Source organism: Haliotis rubra, unplaced genomic scaffold (genome assembly GCF_003918875.1).
Source record: "Haliotis rubra isolate DU_JTF1 unplaced genomic scaffold, ASM391887v1 Scf138, whole genome shotgun sequence".
Taxonomy (NCBI): domain Eukaryota; kingdom Metazoa; phylum Mollusca; class Gastropoda; order Lepetellida; family Haliotidae; genus Haliotis; species Haliotis rubra.
In genome coordinates, this window is record NW_025765314.1 from 1,619,652 (window position 1) to 1,630,127 (window position 10,476).

General features: G+C 42.9%; 1 protein-coding gene across 1 annotated transcript in view; it reads left to right on the forward strand.

Moving 5' to 3' along the window:
- LOC124268444 (enhancer of mRNA-decapping protein 4-like) overlaps positions 1-10,204 on the forward strand; it is a 33,443-nt gene extending 23,239 nt beyond the window's left edge. Inside the window, 11 exon segments of the mRNA XM_046703404.1 lie at positions 710-790; positions 940-1,012; positions 1,694-1,940; positions 2,337-2,492; positions 2,983-3,098; positions 3,417-3,582; positions 5,230-5,416; positions 5,832-5,946; positions 5,948-6,058; positions 7,534-7,697; positions 8,611-10,204. Coding sequence (XP_046559360.1) covers positions 710-790; positions 940-1,012; positions 1,694-1,940; positions 2,337-2,492; positions 2,983-3,098; positions 3,417-3,582; positions 5,230-5,416; positions 5,832-5,946; positions 5,948-6,058; positions 7,534-7,697; positions 8,611-8,791 — 1,597 coding nt within the window. The 3' untranslated portion in view covers positions 8,792-10,204.
- The last annotated feature ends 272 nt before the right edge of the window (positions 10,205-10,476 follow it).

Consider the following 10,476-nt stretch of genomic DNA (forward strand, 5'->3'; position numbering starts at 1 on the left):
AGGAAATGTCACTAGTTCCTAGTTTTGCAAGGCTCATACAAGTGCACTTATGGTAATTCCAAACCCTTAACTCATTCTCAGTTAGGGTTAGTGTTACGAACGCTTTGTTAAATGTAGCCCAAACTTTAGTAACATTAAATGAATGTTATGTCAGGTATGGATGGAATGGCAAGTGTCAATGTTGTATTCTTTGAATCAAGCTATAAAACTAGTGAATGGCCTGATGGTATTTATCTTTTTAGATACAGGGTACACTGGATAGTCAAGGAGTTTACTTTGATCTTTCTGTGTCTAGTGGGCACTCTTATGATTACAAAATAGAAAATTGTCAGTGAAACTGTATGCTGGATATGAAAAGACTATTCTTTCATTTAATCAAAAGGGGGCGGTGGGGTAGCCTTGTGGTTTAAGAATTCGGTTGTCACGCTGAAGACTCGGGTTCGATTTCCCACATGGGTACAGTGTGTAAAGCCATGGTGTCCCCTGCCACGATATTGCTGAAATATTGCTAAAAGCGGTGTAAAACCATACTCACTCACTCATTTAATCAAAACTGTGAGTTACAGCCTATCATACCTACAAAGGAACTGATTTTTTGTTTGTTTTAGGTTTGTATGACAGTGGTATATGGCAGTGGTATTGCATCCTGTAAAACCACAATCAGTACATGTGTTGATCTCTGTTCTTGGTCATGCAAGCTTGTAAGTAGCTCTTGTTTCAGAATGTCCCCAAGGTTAGCTGAAAGGATAGGCAAAGTAAAGCAGTCGCCACGGTCTGCGTATGGAGCAAGGTAATACAACTGTGACATATGACTGACTGCAGGCAGTAACAACATGAAACAATCTCTGGTCACTATCATTTACAGTATAGCTTTGAATGAGCTAAAATAAATGACCATATTTCACACAGATTCAAGATGAATAGTTGTTTGTGTTTCAGCGAGTCTGTTTCGGGGTCAGTTCGAGGCGGGACAGATCGCAGGGTTTACAGTCCGTTTGAGTCAATGAGGGAGGTGAGTGACTGGAGCACCTGTTCTGCCAGGAATGTACTGTAGACTATCATTAAGGACTACCCTGGACTATGTGGTCAGAGAAAGGACAAGGGTTAGAAGCACGTTCAGGTTTAATGTGTACTGAGCACACTATTGCTTGTTCTGCACTGAGAGGCAGCTATTATTAGACCAGGATCATCAGACACATGTTTTGATTATGATGAAATGGTGGATTGTGAGGATGGCAATATTACAACATACATAGTATTAATCACAGCTATTATTGACTGATCTGAAATGGTGGATTTCATTATTTACAAGCTGCTGTTATGTTATATTTAAGCTGCTGTTATGTGTTTTTGCTGAGTGCAGCATTAGACAACTGATTTCTCTATGTGTCTATGTTTATCTAGTTTGTACTTCTCTCACAACCTTGACCAATGCTCTGGGATTTCTGTGATAAAATCATAATTAACAAGAACAGGTCCCAGTCTGATATTCCAATCTGTAATATGTGACAAGGAGTTTAAAAGTTATATCAGCTCAGAACATAAATGTATGAATTTGTAACAAATTTACATGGCTGTGTTAGGTGTCCTATTTGTCAGTGTTCCAAGTGGTTGCTTATTACAGTGAATACAGTTATACACTGGAGAGAGTATACAACTTTCCTTCATTAACAATGTGCCTCCCTTGCTACAGCTGCAGAAGAACGTGCAGGACTTGACGTCACTGCTGCAGGCGCAGCAGATGCACATCACGGAGCTGCAGCAGCAGATCGCACGGCAACATGAGCAGCAGCTGGAGTTGCAGCAGCAGAAGGAGGAGCAGTGGAGGCTGCAGCAGGTGGCCGCCAATCAGCCGGGGCTGCAGGAACAGATGCAGAGGATCGAGGACGTCATGACGTCGCGTATAGAGCGCGTTCTCACGCAGCACCTGGGCAGGCAGAATATCCTTCATATCAGTCTTCAATACAGGATAGTTGCACATCATTAAGATAGTGGTTATAGTATTCAGTCTTGTACATTATTGTCATCGCAGTAAGGGTGCATAATGCAACACAGTAATCCCATCAAAAGTGAATGTTGTCAAAGTTATTCCTGGCGTTGCAGCGAATATTGTCATGGCAGTAAAGATTATAATGTAACCCAGTATCTGTTGCCTGCAAAAGCGAAGGTTATCAGAGATATTTGTGGTGTGGGGGTGTCATATTGGGAATGTCATGGTATTAGTATCAAGTATGTACCATACAGATATTGATGGAGAAAATGAAATCCACAGACCGACTTTTGAGATGATGTAATTGTCCTCATTGCTTGAATGTACCTGTCCTTAACGGGTGCACCTCAGACATTGCAAGATGTGATGACCCGCACGGAAGGCCGACATCGGCAGGAGCAGGAGAGGCTACAGACCACAGTTACGCAGTCCGTCAGTCAAGCCATCACCAACAACCTGGAGAGGGCCGTCCGCGCTGAGATGAAGAACACAGTGGTCCCAAGTGAGTAGACGGCAACATTATGCAGACAATGAGAATCTGATAATGGTCTACTATTCATGCTATATGATCTCCTTGCCTCCAGCAAGCCATAGTGTTGCTGGTCAATTAGGTGTAATCCTGTTACATATTCATTTTCGTAATTGACTGCCAATGGCCAAGAAAAAGATGCTAGAAATTCTGATGTTGCATGTTAGTGTTAGCTGATGGTGGGCCATGTTACTCCTGCTTTTCAGTTACTGGTTTGCATGGCCCAGTTTTGATTGCATCCAAGTCTCTCTGAATAAACTAGCATTAGCAACCTTTCACCCAGACATCCCATTCACACAAATACAGGCAACTGTTTATCAACTTTACAAGGTAATATTTCGGAGACTTGTAACATCTATAATCAGCAACACTCGCTACCTAACTTATAAATAGTTGTTGCATTATCAATGTTCTGTAATGCAAATGAAGAATTGGACAGTAAATTTTACCTTGATTTGTTTAGCGGTGACGAAAATCCTGGATCCAGTAAAAGATCAGCTCCATCAAGACCTAGCTCACAAGCTCACTGCTACTGATGCACTACTGAAAGACAATATCGCTAAGATGGTCAGGTCTCGGGTAAGTCATTGTCACTAAATCAAGTAATCACTAAGTCCAGCTTAGACAGTAATGGATCATTGTTCAAAATATGGATCACTGGATTGTCTGGTCCATTGTTTACAGGCTGCTGTCATATAGATGGAATATTGTTTGCCGTTAAAAACAAACTCTTGGGACTGTCTTAGTTGTATTTCTTACCCACCATCTTAACCCTGTGGGATCCTGGGTCATAGTAGGTGTGAAGCACTCTATAGGCTGAGTGGCCTAGGTCTCAGATTGCTATATCCTAAATACGGCCTTGTTGCTCTGTTTGAGACATAACATATGTTGCTTCAGCAAACCGTGGAGGCCATAGCCAATGCAACCGGCAGCGCTGTCCAGGCGCCCATACAAGCTGCTTACAGGGAGGCCTTCCAGAACATGGTGGTGCCATCGTTTGAGCGAGCCTCTCAGAGTATGTTCCTACAGGTTAACGAGGCCTTCCAGAGGGGCACCACTGAATGTGAGTATACGTTAACTGTGAAGATGATATTCGTTTACTTGTGTATTCTTTGAAGATGGGGCGGTGGGGTAGCCTAGTGGTTAAAGCGTTGGCTCGTCAGGCCGAAGACCCGGGTTCGAATCCCCACATGGGTACATTGTGTGAAGCCCATTTCTGGTGTTCCCCAGCCGTGATGTAGCTGGAATATTGCTAAAAGCGGAGTAAAACCAAACTCAGTCAGTCAGTCAGTCTTTGAAGATCTTGATTAGAATTGATCTTCCACAGCCCATGCTTGTCATAAGAGGCAGCTACAGTTTGGGTAGTTAGGCTTGCTGACTCACTTGTTGATATCCATGCTCATGATGTCAGTCACTGAATTGTCTGGTCCAGACTAATGTCATATAGCTGAATTATTGCTTAGCGTGGTGTTAAATAATAAACTAACTTGCGAAGTTAGGATTCATCTTGACCTGCTGATAGGACGATATTTGCAACAAAGTCTGCAGCAGATGTCAGTTGAAAAACCTGAAGGAAGAATATACACTTCTCAATTAAAGCTGCCATTTCTGGTGTCCCCCTGCCGTGATATTGCTGGAATATTGCTAAAGCGGCGTTAAGCCATACTCACTCACTCACTCAATTAATGATGATACAGTAAGAACTTGTGTGATGAATCAATCAAACTTGCATTTATTTCACTGACACAAGAACAGCAGAGAGGAAGAGGCTTGAATGCTTAACTTTCATTTATTGAAATATAAGTTAATAATAATGAGAATATTTATAACGCCTTTTCCCGGCTAGATATCCTGCTCAAAGCCCACAATCTGATCATTATTACCCCGGATAACCCAAGCTGCCTGTTAGGCGCTAGAAGGTTAATAGTCTCATGACTTATTTCACCGGGTACCCATTTCCTGCTGGGTGAACAGAGGCAATTATGAACAAATTCACTTGCCTAAGGTGAGACCACCGTGTGGGGCAGGACTGAAGTCCTAGAAACTCTCAGGAGTTAAGCTGCCAACACGGTCACCCATCCAAGGGCTGTCCGAGCCCAACGTTGCTTAACTTCAACTGATTTGTGACCTGAGCGCTGTGCACAGGACCACATGCCACCAGTTCAGTGTTAAGACAAACTGTTCAAGTAATTCTGAAAGTATGAACTTAGTAAAACAGATCCAATTTAATGTAAGAGTAAGCATTGAAGAATAAGTGTTTGAAGTAAGCATGGGCCTTGTGCTCTTTTCATTATTAGCTGTCAAAACCTCCTTTAAAGATTTTACTTTTCATCATTAAGATGAGAACCCATTATCTTGCTGTGTCATGCGCACTAAATGCTACTCTCCATACTCACTGTCCTGTCTTGTAAGACCTTTGTCCTCTTCTATGAGACCTATGTACCACTTTATACAACCTGGCTCCTGACTCTGGAGTACTTACACGGGCTTTAAACCCACCTCCCTAACTGTTCTCGGCCAAATGTATAGCAGTAGGACTGATTCAAGTCCCATTGTTTAGCATAGGCGTATGACAGTTATAGCATCCCAATCGCTTTGTGAAATGGGTCCCAGGCTCTAAAGATGTCTCTTGGTTCAATGTGAATAGCTGCAATATATACAGCTTCAGCGTTACTCACTCCCTCACTCACTCTATACTCACCTCCCCCAGATGCGAGTCAACTTGAGGGTCACCTTGAGCGTATCCGTCAGCGACATCAGGAGTCACGTGACCCCATTGTGAAGCAGCTGCAGTCACTGGTGGACAACTTCCAGGTGGCGTCCGGCGAGATGAAGACGGAGATCCTGAACACATTACAGTCGGAACTCAATACCAGCCTGCAGAATGCTCTGGCAAAGTAAACAACTATTAACTTTTCAGTTTACCAAGGAGATTTAAGGGGTAGAGCAATTAAGCATGCCATTCTTCATGTACTAGTTGACTTAATGATGAATTTTTGTCAGACCAAGTGTATACGTAAATATCAACAGTTACTTCACTAACTGGTGACCATGTGGTCATAATAATAGTAGTCCATTTGTCATGCACATTTCTCCATGTACAATGCATCCTCGAAGTGCCCAAACATTGTATTACTATTATCGTGGATAAACCAAGCTGCCTGTTAGGCGCTAGAAGGTTATAGTCACATGACTTTATCCCACCGGGTACCTATTTTCTGCTAGGTGGTCATCTGAGTTACTTCTGCCTGTACAGTGTCTGGAGCAAGCAGTTTTCCTATAACCATGTACATGACTGTGTTGTATGTGCAGTCTGCAGGAGAAGACCCTCAACCATGTGCGTGAGGCGGTGAAGGAGGAGGTCAGTGTGGCGGTCCGGGAGCATGGTGCCAGTCTCTCTGACCAGCTGATGAACTACGTACGGTCAGGGGGCTGCCACGCCGGTACAGATATCTCCTGACCTGGGGCACCTGCAGACTCTGAGGACGTCGGTGATCAATGCTGTCAGGCTTGGCAATATCAATGAAGCTTTCCAAACTGTGAGCATTTCTATCATACATTATTAACATTCCTGTAAGAGGTGTGTGTTTTGGTGTGAGTGTGATGGTTGTGTATATGCAGCTCTAGATACTTGTTCTGGATCTAGCTGTTGTTAGCTCAAGGGTGGAAATAACTTTAAAATTGCTAGTGTACTCCGGTACAGTGGCACATGTAAAATCACTTGCCCTGATAATTTGTCCACTATACCAGCCATTTTCTTGTTGATTTTTTAAATAAACAACATAATAAACATTGGAATATCAACTGGACACCAGTACAGTGTGATATACAAATTTGCTTGCCCGACAGAAAAAAACACTGGACTCGGGCGTCGGGCAATGGGTTATTTCCACCCCTGTAGCTGTTAACTGGTGCAGCATGTTTTCAGGGAGCTATGGATGCATGGAGTGTGATGATTATAATCAACAATGTGTGTATAAATATTTACACATCTGACAATGGCTACCCAGATTCCATGATAACATGTGTTGAGTACTCCGTGTTTTATTGAAGTCATTAAGGAAAAGAGATTAACTGCCAGCAGTGGCTGCTTTGTATGGATGAGAGACCTACAAGAAGACTTGTACCCCTATCGTGTGCCATTATTGCCAAGAATCGTGGCAAACCAATCGCGTAGCAAAACACATTTCGAAGCATGAAAATGGCAGCACTGTTGGACTTTGAAACTTCGCTAAACTATGCAAAGCACAATTTAAACATAAACTTCGAGCTAAAGGATCAGCAACTTTAAACTCTGAAACATATTTACAAAGGGAATGACTGTATTGCTGTTATCTAAGAGTTAGATAACATGTTAAATGGATGTAACTTTTCCCAAACTTGCATGTTAGCTGTTTGTAAGAAACAGTATGTGCACAGGTATGTCAAACACAGGTTCTAAAAAAATAGTACAGCAGGTTGGGGCAAGTAAAATCCAGACAAAGGGAGGTAACTGTTGTCAGACTGTCCTTACATAGTATGTGTTGAGATGGGGTAGCAGTTGAAGTTAGTTGCATGCTTGTTTTAAATATGTTTTTCTGATGACTGAAACTAGCTATTAGCAAGTTTGCTATTCAAATGTTTTATTTAGAAGCAACAGCGTGAATCTTTCAGTCATTTGTATAATTCCGGAAAATAGCTGTTTTCCATCCATGTACATATCATCAGCTGTTTATTCAATACTTTAAACCAACAGCAGCAGCTTCATCATTCTTTTTAAGTAAAACACATCAAGATATAAGGTAGGTCCGTATTTCTATAACGGTTTCGACTTGGAATTGCTTGTGAAAATATGAAGTATTCCATGTTCTTTTAGGTATTTAGTTATTCAGTATTGTATTTGAATAATCAAAATCTAAGCAGCTGCCAAGTTTTTATGCAGTGTTGATAGACCTGATTGTCAGGGATACATATTATCAACTCTCTGATCCAATTAATCTGTTGCTGTGGCTCACTTTGCCCTGTTTGTTTGCAGGCACTGTCGGCATCTAACCTGGATCTAGTGATGTTCACGTGTGAGAACGTGAACCCATCCCTGGTGTTTGGTCAGGATCCCTGCCCACTCAAGCAGCCAGTGCTTCTGTCCCTCGTCAACCAGCTGTCCATAGACTTCACCTCGCACACAGAGCTAAAGATCAAGTGAGATGTTTACCTAGAACCACAACCCCATCAGGATTAGGTTTAGAAAAAGTCCCAGTATCAAATTACTGGTTGAAGGAGTTGGATCAGTGACTTGGATGATTCTGTGTCAGTCGGCCCTTATGATAGGATTGTTAGTTATTGAGTCATCAGTAATCCTGGTCCAGATTACTGAGGGCCTCTGTAATATGGCCAGAGTATTACTTACTGTGTCATTGATCATATGCCAAGACCTCAACCTGAACATGTCATGTTTTGATCTTTTGATCCTTTGATTAACTCTCTGGTCCAGTGAAAAAAGTGTTTGCCCTGAGAGTGGAAGGTGATTGGTTCAGTCCCGGACACATCTTCCAGAAAGCCCTCAATAGATGGTACTTGTTCTTACCCTGCCTGCACAAGGGAACATGACAAGGACTGCTTAGCCTAGAACCTGTAATCTGTCTGAATCAGACATAAGCATTCAGGCATGCATGTCATGACATCGATGCAGTAATCTGAGCTGCAGCATCTAAGTTATCATCACAGTTTCACCTTGATGTGATGATTCTTTCACAGGCATTCTCTCAGACCTACCACTCACTAAGAATCAATAAGAAATTGTTAACCATTTCATAGCTGGAAATGGGGCAGTGGGGTAGCCTAGTGGTTAAAGCGTTGGCTCGTCACGCCGAAGACCCGGGTTTGAATCCCGACATGGGTACAATGTGTGAAGCCCATTTCTGGTGTCTCCTTCTGTGATGTTGCTGGAATACTGCTAAAAGCGGCGTAAAACCAAACTCAGTCAGTCAGTCAGTCAGTCATAGCTGGAAATAATGCTGACCTCAGAGTTTAACAACAAATAACAGATATTACAAGCAACATAAGACCCTGTTCTCTCTTACAAATTGATAACTCATTTCTATGACATTTCCAGATACCTGGAGGAGGCAGTGATTAGTTTGGACCCCCACCACCCTTTAACTGCAGAACATATGCATGGGGTGTTGAATGGACTAACCCAGAAACTGAAAGTCTTTATGGCACAACATCCCAACGATAAACTGACCCGATCTTTCAAGATGTTGGCAATGGCATCTCAATCGCTCATTACATGATGGAGTCATCAGTGTAGCGGAAGTGAAACGTGTCTGTGATACTACCAGCCCGAGACCCGCAGAGGAACAACAGTGGCGATCAACAGCAGTATTCTTGTGTTGCTCTAGTTAATTTCAGTTTTACTTATTGAAGATTTTGATTAGTTTCCATTGATTTGTGTGATGGTGTTAATCAGTATGTGACAAGAATCTGTGAGGAGTCCAGATAGTGCTACAGAAGATGGCTGTTCTGCTGTCTGTGACCGAGGTGAAACATGTCTCCTTGAACCCAGAACACACTCATCTGATGCTGAGATCTTAAGTCAGTATTTACCCAGAAACACAAACTGAACAGGACACAGATGCAAGGACAAGGTGAAGTTTTGACAGAATTCTTGTCTACTGGAGAAATAGTGCCAAATGATAAGGATGGTGCAGAACACAGTTGTTTTCATTATGATGTAAGAGGTGCTGCAAAGTTGTACAAGAATGTGTTGTAAAGAATTGTTGAGAATTGCCATGCTGTAAGCAGTGTTGAGCATTGCCTCGATGTAAGCAGTGTCGATGATTGCCATGCTGTAAGCAGTGTTGAGCATTGCCTCGATGTAAGCAGTGTTGAGCATTGCCTCGATGTAAGCAGTGTCGAGCATTGCCATGCTGTAAGCAGTGTCGAGGATTGCCTTGCTGTAAGCAGTGTTGAGAAATGCCTTGCTGTAAGCAGTGTTGAGAATTGCCTCGATGTAAGCAGTGTAGAGGTTTGCCTTGCTGTAAGCAGTGTTGAGCATTGCCATACTGTAAATAGTTTTGAGCATTGCCATGCTGTAAGTCGGTTGAGCACTGTCCCACTGTAAGCAGTGTTGAGCACTGCCTCACTGTAAGCATTGAACTTTGCCTCACTGTAAGCAGTGTCAAGCATTGCATCATTGTAAGCAGTATTGAGTAGTGTCTCACTGTGAGCAGTGTTTAGCATTGCCACGCTGTAAGCAGTGTTGAGCATTGCCACGCTGTAAGCAGTGTTGAGCAGTGCCTCACTGTAAGCAGTGTTGAGCATTGCCTCACTGTAAGCAGTGTTGAGCAGTGCCACGTTGTAAGCAGTGTTGAGCATTGCCTCATTGTAAGCAGTGTCGAGCATTGCCTCACTGTAAGCAGTGTCGAGCATTGCCTCACTGTAAGCAGTGTCGAGCATTGCCTCACTGTAAGCAGTGTTGAGCATTACCTCACTGTAAGCAGTGTTTAGCATTGCCTCACTGTAAGCAGTGTTCAGCATTTCCTCTCTGTAAGCAGTGTTTAGCATTGCCCCACTGTAAGCAGTGTTTAGCATTGCCTCATTGTAAGCAGTGTTTAGCATTGCCCCACTGTAAGCAGTGTTGAGCATTGCCTCATTGTAAGCAGTGTCGAGCATTGCCTCACTGTAAGCAGTGTCGAGCATTGCCTCACTGTAAGCAGTGTCGAGCATTACCTCACTGTAAGCAGTGTCCAGCATTGCCTCACTGTAAGCAGTGTTCAGCATTTCCTCTCTGTAAGCAGTGTTTAGCATTGCCCCAATGTAAGCAGTGTTCAGCATTTCCTCTCTGTAAGCAGTGTTTAGCATTGCCCCAATGTAAGCAGTGTTTAGCGTTGCCTCATTGTAAGCAGTGTTTAGCATTGCCTCATTGTAAGCAGTGTTGAGCTTTTCCTTGCTGTAAGCAGTGTTGAGCATTGCCTCT